The sequence below is a fragment of the Furipterus horrens genome, unplaced genomic scaffold (genome assembly GCF_987537825.1).
Source record: "Furipterus horrens unplaced genomic scaffold, mFurHor1.1.pri manual_scaffold_8, whole genome shotgun sequence".
Lineage (NCBI taxonomy): Eukaryota > Metazoa > Chordata > Mammalia > Chiroptera > Furipteridae > Furipterus > Furipterus horrens.
The window spans coordinates 101,711,033-101,733,194 of record NW_028327178.1 but is presented as its reverse complement, the minus strand read 5'-3'; the positions used below and the strand labels follow the sequence as shown (position 1 = coordinate 101,733,194).

At 51.5% G+C, this 22,162-nt stretch overlaps 1 protein-coding gene across 1 annotated transcript in view; it reads left to right on the top strand.

The window, feature by feature from the left end:
- The window catches only part of SULF2 (sulfatase 2), a 97,928-nt gene that overhangs the window by 55,065 nt on the left and 20,701 nt on the right, over window positions 1-22,162 (top strand). Inside the window, exons 4-6 of the mRNA XM_090286532.1 lie at window positions 13,756-13,907; window positions 16,670-16,839; window positions 21,327-21,477. Coding sequence (XP_090142658.1) covers window positions 13,756-13,907; window positions 16,670-16,839; window positions 21,327-21,477 — 473 coding nt within the window. The remainder of the gene's footprint in view (window positions 1-13,755; window positions 13,908-16,669; window positions 16,840-21,326; window positions 21,478-22,162) is intronic.

Genomic DNA, 22,162 nt, shown 5'->3' with positions numbered 1-22,162 from the left:
TCCATTACCCAATCACACAAGCCAAAGGATATGGGACACCTTGATTGGTCAGGCCCAGATCATATGCCTCACCCAGTATGTGGGGGATAGAAACAACCTCACCTGAATAGGTAAGACTGAGAGAGAGGAAAACTTGGTTCCCTCAGAAGACATAGTTCCCAGAAGACAGGAGAATGGATGCTGAGCCAAAAAATAAGACAAATGTCTACTACAGACACCCAAATCCAGCTTCCCCCGCAAGGGGCAAGTGCGAGGAGGGACGGCGTTTCTCCCAGCCTCCACCTTCCTCATTTGCTTTCCCACAGGCCTCTGTTCAGCAAGATCCCCTCTCTGGCATCCAGAACTTTCCACAGCATTGATTTATCACTTTGTGCAGCAATTTGCATTCACTGTCTTTTCAGAAGAAAGAGATTCATGTTGTAACCTTGCGAGCAGCCCAAAGTTAAAAGGCTCCAGTTACAGAATATCAGAAATACCCCAGCCCTAAGAGCTTTGGGGCTTTGGGTTTATTTAATGCATTTCTTCCCGGCCTTGCTTCCTCAGCCAATTTGTCTGCCAAAAAAACAAATACTTCAGTCCTGTGGCATTTCGCATCTAATATTTATAGTGTTCTAGAGTTTGCAAAAGCAATTCCTTCTCATTTATCACTTGTTCCTCGGGAGACCTCCCCCAGCTCCACCCCCAGAAAGTTAGTGGATTGTTCTCTCTGCCCAAGCCAGGAGCCCCAAAAGCCAAATGACAGATGGTGATGGTCTCACAATTCAAGGTGCTTAGGGATGGGATTGAAACCGGGGCTGGACCAGCTCAGATTCTACTCTGTATCACTTGGGACCAAATTTGGGTCTTGCTACATGGCAACCAACAGCCTGATTCCACACCTCAGCCCCAATTATGCGTGGGTTACAAGATATTTCTTAAAGCCTGGAAATTTCACCCCCAAAAATCCAGATTCCAAGCTTTTCTTTAAAAAAAAAAAAAAAAAAAGCTGCTGCTGTTGATAATTATCTTGCCGATATTGGCATTCCTGAATGGTAGGGGTCAGCAGACTACAGCCCCCAGAGATCTGTCTCCTGTTTTTGTAAATAAAGTTTTGTTGGAACATGGCATGCCCATTCCTTCACGTATTGTCTGGCGCCGCTTTCGCTCTGCAGGGGCAGAATTGAATAATTGCAGCAGAGACCCTATGGCTGCAAAGCCGAAAATATTTACATTCTGGCCCTTTGAAGAGAAGGTTTGCGGACCCCTCCTAAATGGCAGTGGCCAACTGGCTTTGTGTCACAGCTGAGGGCCCTTCAGTCCCTAACGAATAGTGGTTCAGAGGTGAGAAGTGCTTATTTCTCTCTCATTGGACAGCTAAGGCGTTAGCAGCCCGGGGGTGATTAGACACACTTGGTGCTGGCGTCCAGGCTGCTGCTGTGATGCACCACCGTCCGGGGGGCCTGCCCTTGTCCAGAATCACTGTCCACGTCCCCGTCCATGTCCACGGCACGTCCGGCCAGCAGGAAGTAGAAGAGAAAGGAAGCACATTCACCACCCGCAGGGGCGTTACCAGAACACATCACTCCCACCCACCGCTCCTCCAGAAGTTGGTCATGGCCACATCCAGCTGCCAAGGGGGTGGAGAATGTGACCTCCACCCTGGCAGCCTTGTGCCCAGCTAGCAATGCTATTTCTGGGGAGAGGGAGCAAATGGGCGCAGGGCTGACACAGCACAGCCCGTGGCACCTAACAGGCAGGGCCAGCATCTCCCTTCGCCACACACCTCACCGCCTCTTACTCTCGGTCCATTTTATTCATTCACAGAATCACCTGAGTCTTGTTTGAGTTTATGTAAATTATGTATATTCTCCCCGCCCCCCCCCCCCCGGGGTGGGGGGAGAAGAAAGGGAACCGATGAACTCCAGGGGCAGAGGAAATGTGGCAGGCATGGAGCCGTGCATTATGTGTCCCCTTGTTACAAAGCTAGTGACTGGGAAATAGTTGGGCTGAGTGGGCTCCCAGATCTAGTGCGCAAAACACTGGGGTCAGCAGAGGATGGGATGCGCTTTGGACGCTCTGATGCCCCGTGGGGATTGTGGTCAGTGTTCTCGCTCACCCTGGGGTAGGAATTTCCATTGTCCTGAGCAGCGGAGAGCCAAATTGATCCCACCACACTCCTGGAAACACTTCCTACACCTGACTTCTCACTTGGTTCTCCTCCTGCCCCACCTGCGCCCCCTTTCCAGTCATCTGGGCTGGTGTCCCATCATCCTGACCCCTTACACTGGAGCCCAGAGCCCGGGCCCTCTTCTCCAGCTATGCTCATTCCCTAAAACTGGGGGTTTTATCCATTAGTGCCACGGAGCCCCCTTGCACCTGGTGAAGGCTGCGGATTCTTCTCAGAATACCTTCAAATTAAATGCATGGAAGAAAATACAGAGAATTGCAAGGAAGCCAGTGATATCCAGATACATTCATCAAAACACTTTGTAAACTGTGATATGTATGCTTCTTTACACATTAAATAATAGGATGTAGTGGTTATTTAGCTGCTGACTGATAAGTCGGAAAACTTAATGCAATTTCAAAGGAGTGCTGGTTTAAATGCTTTAAACTTCCAGATGTCTGTGTTAACTGTAACGTGATATGAAAATATCTGATCTGTGACTTCTATCGGTGACGAAGAAATAGATACTACTGTTTCTGTGATTTGTTGCCTTCAGTCATTATTGAAGGAGAGGCTAGATAGAGGATAACAAAAGTAAAGTAGTTTTCCCATTCAAGTTCACGGGCCACAGAATAAGAACTGCTTCCTCAGGTGGTATCATTCCGTTCCATTGCATTCAATGCCAGCTGAGTGCTAACAACTCCCAGATGCCCACCCTTGGCCCGATCTTTCCCCTGAACCTGCGTACATTCTCCAGTGGCCCACCCGGTCTTCTTCCCCTTGATGTCTCACCAGCACCTCAAGGTTAACACATCTTTCCCACCCCCACGGTGCCCCCTTCCAAGAGGGTGGCGGAGCTGTCCTTGTTGCTCAGGCTGAAAACCTCGAGCACATCCTGGCCTCCCTTCTTCCCGCACCACATCGAATGCATCAGCAAACCCTGTTGGTTCCACCTTCAAAAAGAGCCTGAAACCAGCCAGGCCCTCCCCTGTGCCCACCTGGCTGGAAGCACCCCGGTCTCCCTCCTGCGTTACTGTAACGGCCTCCAGGCATTCACTTCCCTGTTCATGCCCTTCTCAGCCCTAGAACGTAAGCTCCGTGAGGGTGCAGCGTTTGTCTATTTATTAATTTATTCTGTTCTGTTCGATGCTATCCCAGCGCCTAGAACCATGCCTGGTACATAGCAGTGTGCTTCTAATGTTTATTGAATGAGTGAATTAGTGCATGAATAAGTAAATGAATGAACGTCATGATGAATAATATAACATTATAAATAACATAAAAATGGTCATCAAAATTTGGGTTGCAGTTTCCCTGAGTTTTCTCATTGAATCCTTCCGATCAACTTTGTCAGGTGGGCATATTATTGTATTATCTATCCCCATGTTACAGTTGGGAAAACTGAGCGGGTTGGTAGAGCTAGCTTAATTTATTATTTTTTAACTTTAAGTACTTTTTTTATTTTTCAGTTATAGTTGACATGCAATATTCTGTTAGTTTCAGGAGTATGACCCAGTGATTGGACATTATATAACTTACTAGGTAATCACCCCAATAAGTCTAGTACCCATCTGACACCATACACAGTTATTAGAATATTATTGACTAGATTCCTATGCTGTACTTTACATCCCCGTGATTATTCTGTAAGTGCCACTTTGTGGAAATAGCTTGATCTAAACCCAGACAGACTGTCAGCTCTCCAGCGCTCGCCCTCCACACCCGGCTGCCTGCCAGGATAAAAATCATCCCTCGAAGCCCGCACTTCTGGAAAGACTGACCTAGATGGGGTCTGTGGCCCCGTCCCTGCCACAGCCTGGGGCCCGAGGAATCCTGGGGAAGTGACCTCAGTGTGGAGTCCAGACAGGCCACCTGGGTTTGCGTCTCAGCTCTGCCGCCCACCAGCTGTAGATCAGGCAACGAGGGACTTCGCCTCTCTGTGCCTCCATTTTTCCAGCTCTAAAATGGGGACAGAAATAGTATCTGCCTCATTGCGTGGTTGTGGAGCATCATCATCCTCTACCCCAGCGGTTCTCAAAGTGTGGCCCCAAGGTCCCTGGACCCAAAAACTGTTTCCATGAGAATACCAAACATCGTTCACCTTATTCGCCCTCCTTTTTTTGGGGGGGTGCACAATGGTTTTCTAGAGAATTTGTAACACACCCACAATGATCTTTAAAAGGTTTTTAAATACTCTTCTGCTTTCCACGTGCATATGTCTTTGGGAGTCTGGATTTTTCATGAAACAGAACCAAGACAACGTCCTGCAGCAGACTAAACGCCGAAGCAGATACGAGCATCCAGCTGTCCTCCGTCAAACCAGACAGTGAGGAGATTTGCAACAATGTCAACCAGTACAGCCCTTCTCACGAATTTTATTTCATTTTGGGGACAGACAGGGTGGGGCAAGAGTAAGGTTTATAGTTGTTTGCATGGAAAATAATACAATTATTAATAAATAATAAATAAGAATACAAGAATAAACTTTCAAGGACTCACAACTGTAAGCCCCCTTTGCCCTGCCCTAGATCCCTGATCTTAATCCTTCATTCACTCACTCATTCTCTAGGTCACCTACTCAGTAGACATGAGGAGCACACTGCTGATGTACTGGGCGGTTCTAGGCATAGTTCTCGTTTTTTAACTCTTTGAGTGCCAGCATCACTGTGAGCGACGCTGACAAACTTTCCCAAAAGTCCCAGCGTCGCTCCCAGCAACTCTTTTTCGATGGCTAGAAATGTAAATAACAATGGGATAATTCATATTTTATGTTTTGTTCTCTTTTTTTGTACCTCGGGTTATATATTGATATAACTTTTTCTCATGTTGATCCAAATTTTGCATTATGCATGGCACTCAAAGGGTTAAAATACATACTAGACAAGTAGGTCACTACTATTTTTAAATGAATTACTATGTTTTAAATTCTTCCATTTTTTATTTCTAATACGGTAACTATCACTAGGTATAAGCAAAGCTCTTTGGGGTTCTGAATCCTTGTTAAGAGTCTAAGGGGCCCCTAACCCCAAACACTTGAGAACCCCTGCTGTTGATTAACACTGGCCTGGGGACCTTCTTCAGTTTTGCTAAGTGTCCCCACAGTGAAGTCATGTCCCATGTGGATGACATAGATCCAGATTCGACCTTCCAGGTGCCACCAAGTCAAATAGACAACAGCTTAACAGCTCTACCTGTTCTTTGACCCCAAAACATGTCCTGGCTAATGAGCCATAAGACCCTGCTGTTCCCGGGGCCGGAGGTGACTCCCACGGGCCTCCCATAACGTGGGTGTTCGTCTGTTCAAGCATTTACTCATTAGTCCCACAGTGTCTGCTGAGGACTTGCCACTTGCCAAGCTCTGTTCTAGATGTAGGGACACCGGCAGGAGCAAGGCGAGCAGAAACCCTGCCCCCAAGGAGCTGATGTTCTTGTTGGGCAGGCAGGTGGTAAAAACCAGAAAATGGGTAGATTTTGTCAGGTGGTGCTAAATACTGTAAAGAAACAAAATCAGGAGGAGAGAGAATCGGGGCTGAGGAGAGGCCATTTTAATAGGATGAGTAGGCAGGTAACCCAATAAGGAAACATTTGACTAAGGAAGATGGTTCCTTCAGAAGGGATGGCAGGGGCAAAGGCCCTGAGGCAGAAATGAGCTTCACAGGGCTGAGACCACATAAGGAGGCCACTGTGGCTGGAGCAGTATGGACCAGGGCAAAGCAGAGGAGCCCAGGTCAAGGTGGAGGCAGAGGACGGAACACATGGGACCTTACAGGGCACGGCAAGGACTCTGGATTTTAGCCCAGGTGCGATGCGGAGCCATTGAAAGGTTTTGAGCAAAACTGCGGCTTGTGAGTTAACAGCATCCTTCTGGCTACTGTGCAGGCTGGGCTGGAGGTTGAAGGTTGGAGGCAGGAGGACCAATGAGGAAACTCCTGCAAGGTCCAGGCGAGAGAAGGTGGCGGCTTGAACCAAGCTGATCCCAGCGGGACTCGCTAAGTGCTCAGTCTTGAGTCTGTTCTGAAGGGCGGGCTACTATGCTATGTCGTCAGTGGACACGAGGAGATCGAGAGGGACAAAAGACGCCTCCAGTTGCGTGGCTGGAGCACCTGGCATCTACTGGAAGGCTGGGAGAGAAGCAGGTTTACTAGGACCAATCAAGAGTCCAGTCTGAAATGCCTATTTGGCTTCAAATGAATTGATCTGAAGAAAAAAGTTAAGTTTGTAACGGTCTGAATGATACCTAAAAATGGCAAAACATGTGAAAGAGGCACCCAGACAGCCGAGACCTAGAAGTTGTCACGAAGGGCAGAGACCTCTCTGCCTGTACAACGGAGCCGCTAACCCAGGGAAGGTGGGCTTGACGGCACGCTCCCCCCGCCCCACACTGACCTCTCCCCGAGTCGCTTAGGCAAACGCTGTTTATAGTCGTTGGCTCGGCCCCGCGCCCGGCCCCTCTTTGCTAATAGCTGTGTGTCACTCTCAGCCGATCTCTTTGCGTCACATCGACATCCCTCCCGAGCTCATTACTGGAGTCCCGGAGGGGCCTTGTCCTTTTCCAAGATGGCGTCACATCTGGTTTCTAACAACCATGCTCCGTCCTCCAGAGACCTGAGTTTTCATCTCCCTCCCTGAAAACAAAAGGCAGGCTGTATTTGGGGAACTCACAGTTTCTTTATGTTGATTTTTTTTAATTTTTTGGCTTTCTTACTCTGTGCCAGACATGATCTCATGTGTCGCTGCTCCCATTGTACAGATGAAGTCACTGAGGCTTAGTGAGGGTGCCCTTGCTTGCCCAGGGTGACAGGGCTCGAACCCCGGCTCCCTGACTCAGGAAACCCAGCCCTTCCAAGCCATGCTGACTCCCTCGCCGTCACTGGAGACCGGCGCAACTTTGAAACTGCGTAGCCCACACAGGGTTCCTCCACCTCGGTGCTGCGGACACTTGGCTGTCAGCTCGTTCTCCGCCGTGGGGCCATCTGTGCACTGCAGGGTGATGAACAGCATCCCTGGCCTCTGCCCACTGCATGCCGGTAGCACATCCTCCCCAACTTGTGACAGCCAGAAATGTCTCTAAACAGTGCTTTCAACTGGCGTACCCCAAGATTCTATTAAAACATGCAATGTCTATCTGTTAAGTCAGGGGCACCAACCTCTTTCCCCTTAGATTGTCAAATGAAAAAATGACAACAGCCAACGCCACAGTAGCCGTCTGATGTGAATGAATCAAAATTATACCCATTGTTTTGTCAGCTTGGCAAAAAATACAGTATGTTCTTTGGTGTGCCGCAGAATTTTAGTAATGCGTTTACGTGTACCGTGAAATGAAAAGGGTCAAAAATCGCTGCTCTAGACATGGCCCAATGGCCCCTGGGGGCAGATCGGCCCCCACTGGCCTGAGACAGGCTGTGTGGGCTGACACACACCACCATCCCCGGCACGCACACTGTCTCCTGCACATACTGTAATAGAAATCCCTTTTAATGGGAGATTCGGGTGCCCCTCCTCCAGCCCGCCCAGCCTCCCAGAGCCTGGAGACCCTCGAGAGGGGCAGCTCTGCCCTGCACGGCCTGCGTGTCTCCCCCGTGTCCAGTCCCCCTGTCCGCAGTGATTACCGGGGTGCCCACTCTTGGCCAAGTGGTAGGCGGGGTCTACAGCGCCCAGAAAAGGCCCCGCCTTGAGGACCCAGCATCCTTGGTAGGGAGATGATACACAAGAAAACAATCTACAGGTTAATTTTGAGAGTGTTGAGTGCGAGAGAGAAGATCAATAGCTTGATGAGTAACACGTAGGGGGTGACTTTAGACAGGGGGATCAGCGACAGCTTCTCAGAGGAGGGGACATCTGATCTAAGATATCACCATGAGAAGGGAGGAGGCACCTGTCCGAGGCAGAGGGAAGGGCAGGTGCAAATGCCTTGAGGTGGATGTGAGTTGGCGTGTTCAGAGACCAAGAGGCCTGGAGGGGCTAGAACAGAGCGAGCCGAGGGCCGAGGGGTGGGAGACGTGGGCAGAGGGAGCGGACTGGCAGGCGATCACTGAGCGGGAATGGCAGGAGGGTCTCGGGTCCAGAAGGCTCCTTCTGGCCATGTGGGGGTGCGTAGATTATGGGAAGGCAAAGGGAAGGCAGGTGGAAGGCATAGTCCAGGTGGAGGCCATTTCTCTTTTGAGCAAGGGAAACAGGATGAAGAAACAAGATTAATTTCTCTTTTGAGACTTCATTGCTCTGATAGCCTTGCTCCTTTCATTTAGATTTTCAAACACTGGATCCAAGGATTCAGGTTGCAGTTTTTGAGCAACTGTCACATCAGGGACTCTTACAGAACGCCAACCTGTTTTTCCACCTTTCAATTTCCTAGCTCCAAATTCGAAGTCCCAGGATAGAGTCTGATTGGCTGAGTTCAGTCACACACCTGCCCTGTGGGTGGGGAAGAGCACCTTGACTGACAGCCAGGACCTTTGTATTAGAGAGGAACCAGGGGTGCAGTAGCTGTGGCTTTGTGCATGTGTGTGTGAGTGTGTGTGTGTGTATTTGAATATCGGTTTCAAAATATGGGGGAAACTGCCAAATCAGAATGAATAAGTATTTAATGAAATATTTATATTTAAATAGAAATAATGAAATGTAGCATGATTTCAACCAGTCAACTCTGGAATATTTCAGCTCTTTGTTATTGATTATCTCTAATGCAGGATGTGGATGGATATGGGTGGGATGAGTGTGAGCTAAGAGGTGCCAATGTTCTTAAAACAGCCGCATTCACAGTCCCACCCAGATGGGCCATCAGGGGAGAACGTCGCCCTAAGGCAGTGTATGCTGTCAGTCCCACTAGCTGCCACTTGCGAGGCACCTGCACTGAGTATTGTTTCTATTCCTTCCTGTTGCTTCCTCCACTTGACATGACAGTAGGCACAGAGGGGTGAAGCCCCTTGCCTGAGGTCCCAGGGCTAGGAGGTGGCAGGCCAGGCTTCAAAACCAAACAGTCTGCTGCTCTCCATGTCGCCTCCTGTGTTACCCAGAGAAAGGGGAACGGCTGCCGGCAGGTGCCAGTGTCCCCCACGCCTGCCCACCTGCTCACCAGCACACGGAAATGACCCTGGCATTCCTGGTATTGTCCAGTTGCTGAAACCCTCCATCTCCCCCATATCCAAAGCGATGCCTCTGTCTGTCTGCCCGCCTGCACCAGGATTACCTCCTCTCAGTCCCCGGTCGCAGCAAGACACGGCTTTTACAGACCACAAATGCGATTATTACAAGGCGGTTTCAGTTAGATTTGGGGCAGAGAGAGAAAACAGAATGGCCTGGCTCTCCCATCAGACTCCGCATGCGGTTCCCCGGCAGCACTTAACTCAGATGGACGAGGAGAGCAGCAGCCAGGAAGGGGAGCTGGCGCAAAGCTTTCCAACCAAGAGCTGCCTGCTCAGGCCGGCAGGACCAGGCAAGAGCCCCACAAAAGGATTTAGGGGTTAGCTAATAAACCTTTCAAAGCGGGGAGGCAGCGAGGGGGCATTCTGACATCTGTCTCTGCAGTGACTCCATGAAACAAGGTGTCGTGGAGCAAGAAGGTGACAATGACACCGGAACACTTAGTGGGCACATGTTGTGGGCTGGATCTAAGCAACATACAAATAGTATACTCATAACAATACCACAAGATAAATACTGCTATTACCCCCCATTTTATCAGGGGATAAACTGAGCTAGTGGGAGATTAAGTGACTTGCCCAACAATGCACAGGTGACGACGTTGTGAAATACCTCCATGGGTCCCTTTCACGGGGACAGTGTCACCTCCTCTGGGATGTCTCCGTCCTTTTCATCACAACCATGCATCCTCATTTATGTCGATGATTAAGTTCTCCTTCCACTAAGGTCTTCTGGCTGCTAATCTAGAGTTTCCCATGGAGCACGTGTCCACATTCCCATGGGCAGCTCCGTTTCTTCTAGAACGACATTACATGCACCTCGGGTTTGCATTACAGCATTCCGACTTTTGGTTTCCTTGCTGCACTTTGATCTCTGTCTGCCAGTTCTCTCCTCTTATAATCCACTTCTGTAAAGTGTCTTGTAGATGTATCACTGGGAGACAGGGAGGCCTCGCCGTCTGTGCGTGAACAGAATGACAGATGCTCTGTGACCGGTCACTGGTTAACTTCGCAAGAAGTGCCGCGATTGGCCGCCGATCACGATGCACATATGTTATTTTCACATCAGTCTGTGGACAGGAAAGCCCATTGCGAAGTCTGTGCTTTACATCCTGACAGTGAATATATGGTGGTGGCTAAATGTGAACTGGGTTGTGGCAACCGGTGTTTAACTGAACTGTGGAAACACGTTTGCGAGTATCAGGGCCATGCAAGGTGAGGGCTGCCTGGAAGTGGCTGCTCCTTCTCTGGTCGTCATTGCTGTCCTCTTTGTTGTGTCCTTATGTGTCAGTCCTTTGCACGGTGAAGCCCCCTCGCTGCCCTGGCCCAGTTCATAGTCTACTTCCTCCCTCCATCTCTCCATCTTTCACCTCTGCTGCTTTCTTCCATGTTGCTTCAAGCTCAAATAGGATCTCCCCTCCTGGCGGCAAGGTGACTGCAGCCCTGGCCGGTGTGGCTCAGTTGGTTGGCACATCGCCCCATCACCAAATGGTTGCAGGTTTGATTCCTGGTCAGGACACATGCCTGGGTTATGGGTTCAGTCCCCAGTCTGGGCATGTATGGGAGGCAATCAACTGATGCTTCTCTCTCTCATCAATATTTCTCTCTCTCTCTCTTCCTCTCTCTCTAAAAAGCAATGAAAAATAATGTCCTTGGGTAAAGATTTAAAAAAAAAAAAAACATAGATGACTGCAAGCAGCTTCAAGCCCTGTAAAAGAAGAATTTCTCTTTACCAGTAGCTCTTTAAAAATCCCAGGGCTGACTCTCATTGTCTCATTTTGGGTCACATGCCTATCTGTGAACCAATGGCAGTAGCCCAGGCAATGTGGTGCTCTGATTGGTCAGGCTGAATTAAGAACAGCCCATGTGTACTTAAGTAAAGAAGTGATGGTACCCAGAGAATCACAGTCAGGACCAGGCAGACAAAACAAAAGTCTCCACTGCCAGGTGTAAATTTCCACCCAGTGCCTGGCACATGGGAGGCAGTAAGTGCCCCGTCTTTTCACTGATGCCAGCCCTGCTTCCTAGGGGCAGCCGTCAACCAGCACATTTTCAATGGCCTTTCCTGGCCTGGCATTTAATTCCTCTTAATCTGCATGCCGAGTTGTTTCACCCCCGCGCCAGCCCCCGTTTGCTCTTCCTTTGGCACCGTCGAGCCTGGAAAACTCGGTGACATCAGCCATCACACAGGCTGTATTTTTTATCTTGATTTTAATTCCAGCTCATTCTCCTGGCTGTATCTCCCAGCCCGGAGCCCTGGGGCCCACGCTAATTTGCTTGTCCCACCTCATCTGGTGCCGGAATAACCATTTTAAAAACTGCCTTGGGGAAATCTAATCAAATGAGAACAAAATCTAATTTGGCACTAAAAGCCTTTGACTGAAGCCCTGTTTTCTAGGGCCTTATGGAGCCTGAATAATAAACTCTTTCTGGATTTTTTTTTAAGGGTTGGGGGTTGAAGAGAAGGGAGAGATGGGAAAGGGGAGACTCTGGAGAGGAAACAGCTCCGGACACTTTGCCACCCATGGCATGGGACAGTAATAGAATAGGCAGGGGTGGGCTTCAGGAGGTAACCCATTTCCCACCCCCAGGCCAAGAACTTAAGCTTAAGCTTATTAGCATTCTGTACTGCCCAGCCTTCAGGGACAAACCCACAGATCACAAGCCAGGGACTTGAGAGACCTGGGCGAGAGAACTCAGTCCCCACGGTGGGGACTTCAGTCAGCCTCTTTCTCCAGGATTTTGTTGCTGAACAGTGATGTCCTGTGCTTCTTAAATTACCTGTGGTCCTGGGTTCCTTTCAGAATACTCGTATGTCAAAAGCGGCGGCCGTTTCCAGGAAAATGCACACAGAATGCAAAGTCCGGGGGGTAATGTTCCAGGGGACATATGACCCTCTCAATTGTGGCCTCCAGGAGCCTCCATGGTCTGGCCCCTCTACCTGCAGCATCATCTCCTCCCTCCCTCGCGGGCCTCCTTGTACTCCTCCAATGCCCCGTTTGTCCCTGCCTCAGGCCCTTTGCACTTGCTGCTCCCGCTGCCTAGAGCAGTTTCCCTTGCATTCCGCAAAGAGGCCTCCCCTCTCCACTTGAACCTCTGGTGCCTCCAGGGTCCATCTCTGGCCACTTTGTCACATCATCATCCTTTATTTTCATCACTGTTATCACCAACAACACCATCCTTATTTGTCACCGTCCCCCCCTGCTCCCCTGAATTCAACCATCAGCCCCGTGAGGGCAGGGGTCCTGCGGGTCTCATCTGCTGCTGTGTTTCCGGTGCCCAGGACAGCTCCTGGCATACCACAGGTGTTTAATAAAGAGTGACTGAACGGATATATTGATTTTTCCCATGTCTGGGCACACAGATTCTGTTATTTACTTAGTGTTTTTCTCTCCATTGTTTTACTCTTTTTACTTCATTAGTTTCCAAGGGAAACTTTTCCGTCATCACCACCAGTATTACTTGCCACGAACAGGAAGCATCCGGGGGGCGGGGAGGGGGGCCTTATCACATGTCACCCTCTTCCTTGTTGAGGTTCTGAACCCACTGAGAAATAAAACTAAGGAGTCAGCGAACAGACGCCAGAATAGCCCTTTGATGAATCTGACAAAGGCTGGGCTTGAGGGCACAGCCCCTTTCTGAGGGTTGTCATGGCTACTGCTGCTGTGAGCACGTCCTGCTCCTGACTTTTGGGGATCGTGTGAATGGATGCAATTCTGTCGCCTAAATACCCTCGCTGGGTCTGAGGGCATACGTATGTTCAAGGTTAGCCGACACTGCCAGACGGTCTTCCCCACTGGCTGGGCCAGTCTGCACGCATTCCAGTTGCTCCACATCCCCCCTCACCCCCAGCACTTGGTACTGTCCGTTTCTTAACGTGAGCCATTCTGCTCCCTGGGTAGTAGGTAGGATTCAAGGCGCCCGTCAGCGTGAATGCAAAAAAAGAATAATTCACTCTTACTTTCACGATCCTACAACTGAAACTTAGCGGTCGCTTCAATTATGAACACAGGCCACAAACCACAGCAGGTGGGCCGAATCGATAACTGTCATCAGTAGAAATCAACCATATGCTACTAGTCCATTGCAGTTACTGCAGATATTGCAGAATAAAATATTTCCACGCATCACTGCTCTGAAATGATCACTCTGCAACGTCTTGCTTTTACTATCTTAGTTAAAGATAATTTTTAAAGGCACCTATGTTATATGGCAGAATATTTTAATATGTTGGTAGCTATATTTCAAAATAATCTATTGTCTCTGTAATCCTATATATTTTGTTCTATGCGTGTAAAACTTAGAAGGGGGTCCCAGATGTCACCTGCTCGCAAAGGGCTCGGTGCTCAGAGGGCGGCTCCGTCTGCAGGCCCGGAGCCCAGGATGGCTGGGTGATGCTCAGGACAGGCTTCTGCTCACTGCTGTCTCACATGGCCTCTTGGTGCCGTTCCCTCTCCCCCCCACCTCCAGCTTTCTTTGGAAAGTACCTGAATGAATATAATGGCTCCTATGTGCCGCCAGGCTGGAAGGAATGGGTCGGCCTCCTTAAAAACTCCCGCTTCTATAACTACACACTGTGTCGGAACGGCGTGAAGGAGAAGCACGGCTCTGACTACTCCAAGGTGAGTTCCGCAGCCTCTCCGCCCGTTGGTGCTTCCTCTGCTCCCCGCCCTCCAGGGATGCGCAGCGAGGCCCTTGACTTGGGTTCAGAGCCCAGTCTGCTGCTACTCCTGAGAATCTCTAATCTGGGAAATGGGCACATCCTTGAGTCCTTAATAATGTGCACCTGCTATGGTCCAGGCACCATGCTGGGCGTCTTATGTGTCTCTGACCTTCACAACAATCATATAAGGTGAGTGAACCAGTTGAATTTGATTACATTATCCATTCATTCCCCGTGCCCGGTGCTGGATATCTGAGGGTGAGCCACACTACAGTGGCGCGCGCACACACACACACACACACACACACACACACACACACACCAGCCCTGTCTACTACTGTGTCATTTTCTCTGTGAATCATTCAGCCATACCTGCCTTGTCAGCTATCGCAACCATCTAAAAATCTTTATTAGTGTTTTCCTGCCCTGAATTTATCCAAGTCTGACCTACCTTCTCGTCCAGAAACCCTTCCTGAATTGCCCTAAACTGCAGGATTTATCCTTTCTTGAATCAGACTGCCCTCTTTCAGTTGTGACCAGAAACTTAACTCAAAACGGCTCAGTTGAAGAGGAAACAGGTTCGCCCATTTAACAGATTCAGCAGAAACAGTGTCAGACGAAGCTGGGGCCGGGGACTCAAACATGGTTTTCGGGCAGTGGTTTCTCTCTCCTCTGAGCTGTTTTCTTCTCCTTGACCCCATTCACAGGCAGACTCTCTCTCCCCTCCCCCCTAGTAACAGTACAGCTGTCCTTCCATCCTCTCTGCCTCCCGCCCTGCTGCAAGCTGAGTCTCCGTCCCAGGATTCCCAGCAGGTCTCATTGCGTCTCATTGGCCCTGGCCGGGGCATATGGTTCTAAAATCGGATCATGAAGGTGGGTCTATTATGAAGAGCTGCAGGGAGCCCCTTTCTCACCCAACCCCAATGGCCAGAGGCAGCGAGCTTCAGCTGGCGCATCCCACCACGATCTCACTGCCATCTCACTGCCGGTGGGGACTCATCCCCTGGAGGCCCTGACTGTTGGGATCTGGCCCCGCCTTTCACCCATGTGAGCTGCACCGTTTTTTGATCCACTGTTAGTTACCTTTGTCATTTTAAGAGTTTTTAGAGTTTTTCTAACCCCTTTAGATCACGTTCCACAACTGTACCGGCATCTCTTCGATTTACATAACATTATTTTTATGCAGTAAGTTCTCCAAGCCCCTTTATAAAGCCCTTTCATAGTCCTCAAATTAATCATAAAAGTATTCAAGGAAAAGCACATCAAGCAGCAAGCAGCTTTCCCCCCTCCTCTCCCTTCCTCGCCATCCCCAGTGTCCAGGATTCTTCCTTGGTACCCAAAGCGGATGAAGGTAGGGGGCTGTCCTCTCCTCACGCTCTGCCTGCCTCCCTTCTTCCCTGGGTCTGAGTCTGTCGCTTGGCCTTTCTCCCGACAGGGTCTCCTTGGTGGCTTCCCACCTCTGTCGCGGCAGGTCAACGGCCCTTGTATTGTCTGCGCAACCCACACGGCATGAATGCAGTGTGAGCCCGTTAGTCATCTTCCTGTCGCTGGTCACTGCTTTATCAGCACCGCTGGGTGACCGTCCCGTGCATAGAGGAGTGTCTACGTGTCCCTGAAGGCGTGTCTGCGGCTGCACACGGACACCCGTGGGGGGTGGGGGGGCCCATACAGTGTAACTCAGGGTAGAAGCCGTAGCCACGTCTTCACCGTTTTCCCTCTAAAAGAGCATCCTCGCCCTTGCCAGTTCCTTCTGTTCCTCATTCCTGCTGCTGAACCCTTGCGTTGGCTGTTCCCTCTGCCTGGAACTCTTCCCTGCATCAGTGGTTCTCAGTCTTGGCTGGAAACCGGAATCCCCTGGAGAGCTTTTAAAAAGTTCGGTGTTGGGCTGAACAATTAAACCAGAAATGCTGGGAGTGGGCCCAGGCATTGGTAAAGCTCCCCAGAGGATTCCAGCCGCTAAGATGAACCCCTAATAACAGAGATCTTCCGGTGCCCGGCTCCTTCTCATCATTTAGGTCTCAGCTCAAATGTCACCTCCTCAGAGAGGCCCTCCCTGACTGCCCCAGCTAAATTATGCCCCTCACCCCAGCTCCCAGTGACTCTTTGTCACATCTTGTCTTACTTTCTTCATCTGTCACGTCCTGTCACTATCTTGGTGTTTTGTCTACATGTTCTCTGCTCGTGCCCCCAACGCAGGCACTCCAGGAATGCAAGATGCACCCACCCCCCCTGGCTGGTAGGCCCTGGATCCTTGAGAAGACTTCAGGCTTAGGAACCAAGACTCAGGAGGCCTGGCTGTAACTCTTCCCAGCTATGTGACAGCGAGTCACATAACTTCTCTGTGCTTTCATCCCCTGTTCTGGAAAACAGGGCTTAGCACCACGCATACTTCCTGTGGCTATGTAAGGGGACACAGAATGGTTCCTGGCACACCGTACGCACTCAGTGGTCCAGCTGTTACTCTTTCAGTATCTACAATGAATGAAGGACAAATTGCAATTTCTCGGCCATCCTCCCTAACCTTTTCTCTGACTTTTTTCCCTCCATTATGCATAGCAGCATGTGACACTCATATTTTTACTTGCTGACTTGGTACTGGTTGGCCCCCTAGACCGCCGGCTCCCCGAGGGCAGGGATGGGCTGGCTTGGTCCTTGCTGTGTCCTGATGCCCAGCACAGTGCCTGGCACGCTCAGTTCTCCCGTCTCTCCCGCGCCCCCCAGGATTACCTGACAGACCTCATCACCAACGACAGCGTGAGCTTCTTCCGCACGTCCAAGAAGGTGTACCCGCACAGGCCCGTGCTGATGGTCATCAGCCACGCAGCCCCCCACGGCCCCGAGGACTCGGCCCCCCAGTACTCACGCCTCTTCCCCAATGCGTCCCAGCACATGTAAGCTTCGGCGCCTGCCTGCAGGGCCCACGGCGGGTATGGAGTGGGAGGGTCACAGTGATGCCACAGCAGTGACAGCTGGGTGACAGAACCTGGGAACACGCAGCTCGTCTGCCCGATTGGCCACACTGCCAAAGCAGGCGACAAGTTCTGACTTGGGACCCACATCCTCCCACCGGGAGGTCTGTGCCTAGAACTGCCTCCCTGTGTAATAAGCTTCCCTTGTAATCCCATGTTATTTATTTTATACATTTTAAAACATTCTTTTGGGAAGGGGCCTGTAGTATCATCAGACTAATAACATATCCGCCTGACTTTATTAAGCATCGGCTGTGTGGCAGGCTCGGTGCTAGGCCCCTGACGTGGTGCCAAATTACTGAATAGTCACGGTGACCCTCAATGTATTCATTACCAGAGTACCCTGAAATCTAGCAGCTTCAAACAACAGTGTGTTATCTCCCAGTGTCTGGGAGTCGGGCGTCTGGGGGAAGCCTTTTAGGGAGATTCCGGCTCAGGGTCCCCAGAGGCTGTAGTAATGAAGGGGTTGCAGCCCCCTGAGACTTGCCTGGGTTCCACCAGCTTCTCACTGCATAGCGGCTGGCTTCCCCAGAGCAAACGATCCGAGATAGAGAGAGAGGGAGAGGGAGAGGGAGAGAGGTGGGGGGTAGGGGAGACTGAGGCAGATGCTGTCTTCTTTTATTAACCTAGCCCCCGGTGGCACACTGTCACTCTGCCATATTCTGTTGGTCACACAGACACCGCTGCTGCAGTCAGCATGGGCGGGGGCCACACAGGCGTGTGATACCTGGAAGCAGGGGCCACGGAGGGCTCTCTTGGAGGCCATCTTTCAATCACATGTGATATTCCCATTATATAGGCCAGGAAATGGAGGCGCAGAGAGGTGGGGTCACTTCCCTCAGGGGGCCCAGCTGGGACAGGCAGAGCCAAGACGGGAATGCAGCCCCCGCTCCCACCTCCCTGCCCACCCCACTAGTCCTCCTCCCTCCAGGTGGCTAGTAAATCTTTCTGGGAAGTTCTGTTTTTCTCTGCCTCAGGCCAGCTCCCGCTTAGCGGTGACACTCAGCAGCCCTTGCTGTGACATTTCGGGTGACAAGGACAGGGCAGTTTGGAATCCTGCTGAATGTTCCGGGTGTTTAATTTTCATTGCCCTCCCCAGGCGCCTCACTGTGATTGCTTTCTGACAGCACCCGAAGAGGCTCACAGAGGATGAGGGGCGTGTTAACCTCTGATCCCCTGGTCTCTGGGGAGGAGGATTTGACAGGTGATGAACTGCATTCCAGGACGGCAGTGCCGTCCTCACGCCCCAGAGGGCAGCACTGCCCCTCTGCACAGCTGACGTGCCTGCCCCCCACCCCCAGCCCACTCCTCCCACCCGGATGCCAGCCCCCCTCCAGCTAAGGGCTCCCCTTTGCAGAAGGGGCATGTGCCCAGCTCAGTCTCACCTAGGGGAGAAGCCATGGGGTGGGGGTTACACTTTGCTTCTGTGGCTTCTCCTTTAAAAGAGGTGCTGGCAGCCCCCCCACCCCAGCAGCCCTGGTGTTCCATGATGAGATTGTTTGACATTGCCCACTCTTTTATTTTCCCTTTGAAATGAAAATTACAGAAATTGGACATGAGCAGCGCCTGCTGCGCCGTACCCAGAGAACCCCCTCGCCTTATTAGGGGTGTGTTTGGAAGGCTCTCTTATCTCTGGGGTATAATCATTTCCAAAATAAAACCAGAAAGTTCTGCAGCTGGGATGTTTAGTTATGACCATTGGTGGTGGGGGGGGGGCGGGTGAGGAGGGGACAGAGCCCTGCAAGTTGGGTCGGAGTTCCAGATCGTTCTATCAGGAGGCTGCTGTTGGAGACTCTGACCCCATCAAGCCTGTGCCCTGTCCCTGGGCTGGGTCTCGTGGATTCTGAGAAATGCTGCTTGATGCCACACTGTCCCCCTTCCCTCGCTCCATACACACGCGCACACAGACAGGTACACACAGATACAGGGACAAACACACAGATACATACACAGATACGGAGGCAAACACAAAGATACAGATATGCACACATACACATGCACACACAGATGCACATGCACACAGATAGGGACACATCAGACACATGCATACAAAAATACACAGTTACACAAATGCACATACAAACCTGTCCACACAAACACAGACACACATTTAGAGATAAACACAGATATGCACAGATACACACAAAGACATATCCAAATGGATATGTATGCACAAACATGCAAAGACACAGATATGCTAACCTACAGGCATGTACACACAGAAACTTATGACATGAAACACACTGAGCTACATGCATGCAGACACCAGCCCCCAGAGCTGCGTCTCAGGTGTGGCCTCTCCTTTTCTAACCCCTGGGAACCAGGCCTGGTGGCAGCCTTGGGCGAGGGCTGTGGGGACAGAGTCACACACCTGCCCCACCCCCACCCCCCCCACCCCCGCCACCACTGCCCCCAGCAGAATCCGGGAGGTCCTGCTTCAGGCCCCGCTGGGAACACACCACACATTCCTGGGATTCCTGAGGAGGTGAGGGTTGTGACTCTTCCGCAGGCTGCTGGGTTCCCACGAAAATGCAACCCCGTCTTCGAGAAAGCCTGGCCTGGTGCGGGCGACGGGGGCGCTGGCCCCAAGTGGGACCCCGGGCCGTGCCGCCTGTGCGTCAGGAAAGGGGCTCTGGAACTCCTCCCCCACAGACCCCGACAGACGCGCCCCTCGCTGGTCTCAGCACAGACACCAGCCTAACAGAATGTAATGGACGCAGGGATGATTGCTCAAAATTGCCTCCTGGAATGCGGCCCCGTGGGCCTGGGGAACGCTTTTCCCACACCGCCCAGCCGCTCTGAGAGCCTCTTTGTGCGGCGGCACCGGCAGCCCTGATCCAGCCCCTCCGTGAGGGGGTGGCGGGAGCTTGTTCCTGGGAATGTTCGACACGCGGGTCAGGCCCCACGCTAGCCCGCAGCTGCGCGCGGCACTTCTCATAATCAAAGGAGGCCTTGGGCCGGTTGGATTTAGCGGCAGGAGAGCGGCCAAGGACTGAAAGCAGAGTCCAGCAGGAATCTGGAGGCCAGGGCTCACCAGCTCACATAGCAACCGTCTCCATAACTGTCTGGCCACCTGAAGCCGTCGTGTTATGACTTCTGCCCCGAGGACATTCTGACATGATGTCGCCCGCGAGAGGGAACGGGGTTGGGCCTCCCGACAAGACCTGTTTTGCTGCCCCCGCCCCCTGCAGCCCTCTGCCCCTTCATGGCCACTTTGAAAAAGCCTTTGTCTTCACTGGAAACTTGACCTTATGGTGCAGCTTTGTCTGGGAGGAGGGGATCAGATCTGGGGGGACCTCGAGGATCATCAGTTCAAGGGACACCCACTCTGTGTGGAGTTTTAAATAGAATACTTCCTATTGGTGGTACACACACACACACCCCAGAATCCCCCGTCTGTTGGTGGGGTTTTCAGCAGCTCAGATCCTGGGGTGAGGGGACAAGGGGTGCCCTTGGTTTGGGACAGAGTAATATATTATGGGGATCCTCTGCCAACTTCTGAGGCCGGGGACTGAATTAACCTGGGTGTCCGCTGCTCCACCCCCAGCAGGAATTTCTTGGCCGACGTTTTGCTCAAACACTGCAGATGTGAGGGTCTCCGGCAGGGCCACGTGTCAGGGACCCCCCACCCCCGCTCCTGGGGTTCAGACCCCAGCTCTGCCTTTGGCAACTTAGTCGCCTCGCTGGGCCTCCGTCTTCTCATTTCTGACCCTTCGTGTCCTCTTTTGTAAATGGGAAGTTAAATCAAACAGGAAGAATAGTTGTGACAACGGAGTCATAGGACGTGGCAGGTCCCAAATGCACACATTCAGGCACCACCCGCCCAGCGTCGGTCATACGTGCATTTCTATTAGGTGTCTACTTTTTCATCAGTTTCTTTTTTTTTTGAACCAAACCCTTATCTATTACAAAAGGAAATTCAGCCATCCTGCCTTAACTGTGGTAACTGTCTGTGACCATCTACCCAAAGTAACTGGAAAATAAGCATGATCCTCTTAAATTAGAATCGGGTTCTGTTTCTGCCAGAGGCTCTGAACTCGAGCCTCTCTCCTTTAAAAAGAAAAATGAGCACATTCCGCACAGGTGTTACAGGAAGGTTGACGCCAGACCGAGACTTTGGCCTTGACATCTGGGTGGGCTGACAGAGCTGGAACGGGAAGGACTTTCTGAGTTTGTGGCACCAGGCCATTTCACACTGTCCCTCCTGAGGTCTTCCCATGTGGCCGCCCCACTCGGGGAGAAACGTAGACCTAACACCTGCAGCCACTTGCCCCCAGGTGGGGGCGTTTCACGCTGGGCTGCAGACAGAGAGAAGGGCAGACGCTCCCTCATGGCCTGGGGTTGAGGGGAGGGCTGGGGGGCCACCCAGCACCCTCTGGCCTGACCTCTGCATGCGTGTTTCCCGCCAGCACACCAAGCTACAACTACGCGCCCAACCCCGACAAGCACTGGATCATGCGCTACACGGGGCCCATGAAGCCCATCCACATGGAATTCACCAACATGCTCCAGCGGAAGCGCCTGCAGACCCTCATGTCTGTAGATGAGTCCATGGAGACGGTAGGCCGCCCCCTGCACGCGCCCCTCCTGCGGACCCCTCCTGCCCTGCCCCCTCCCCTGAGTGCCAGCAGCTGGCAGGTGCCTGGGGACAAAGGCTCTGAGCCCTGCACACCACCCCTGCCTTGAGCTCTGTCCTGTTGTGTTCAGTATGATCGCCCCGTGTGACTATTTACATTTATTAACAGCTTTATTGAGACATGATTCACATACCACACCACCCACCCAGTTCAAGTGCACAGTTGAACGGCTTTGATACACTTACAGATGTGGATGATCAGCACCACAGTCAGCTCTAGGACAGTTCCATTAACCCCCCAAAAGAAACCCCGCCCACCCACAAGACGCCCTCCCTCTTCCTCCTTAGGCAGCCACCAGTCTTCTCTGTGTCTGTGGGTTTGCTTCTTCTGGACATTTCATGTGAATGGCATGTGTGGTCTTCTGTGACTGGCTTCTTTCATCAGCATGATATTTTCAGGGTTCACCCACCTGGTGGCCCCTCTCAGAACGCTATTCCTTTTTGATGCTGAGTACTATTCCATTGTGTGGACGTCCGCCACATACTTTATTTCTCCACAGCTATCGACATTTAAATTCATTAAAACACGGTGCAGTTTAAAATTCAGTTCCTCAGTCACACTAGCCACATTGCACGTGCCCAATAGCCACACAGGGACAGGGCAGAAAT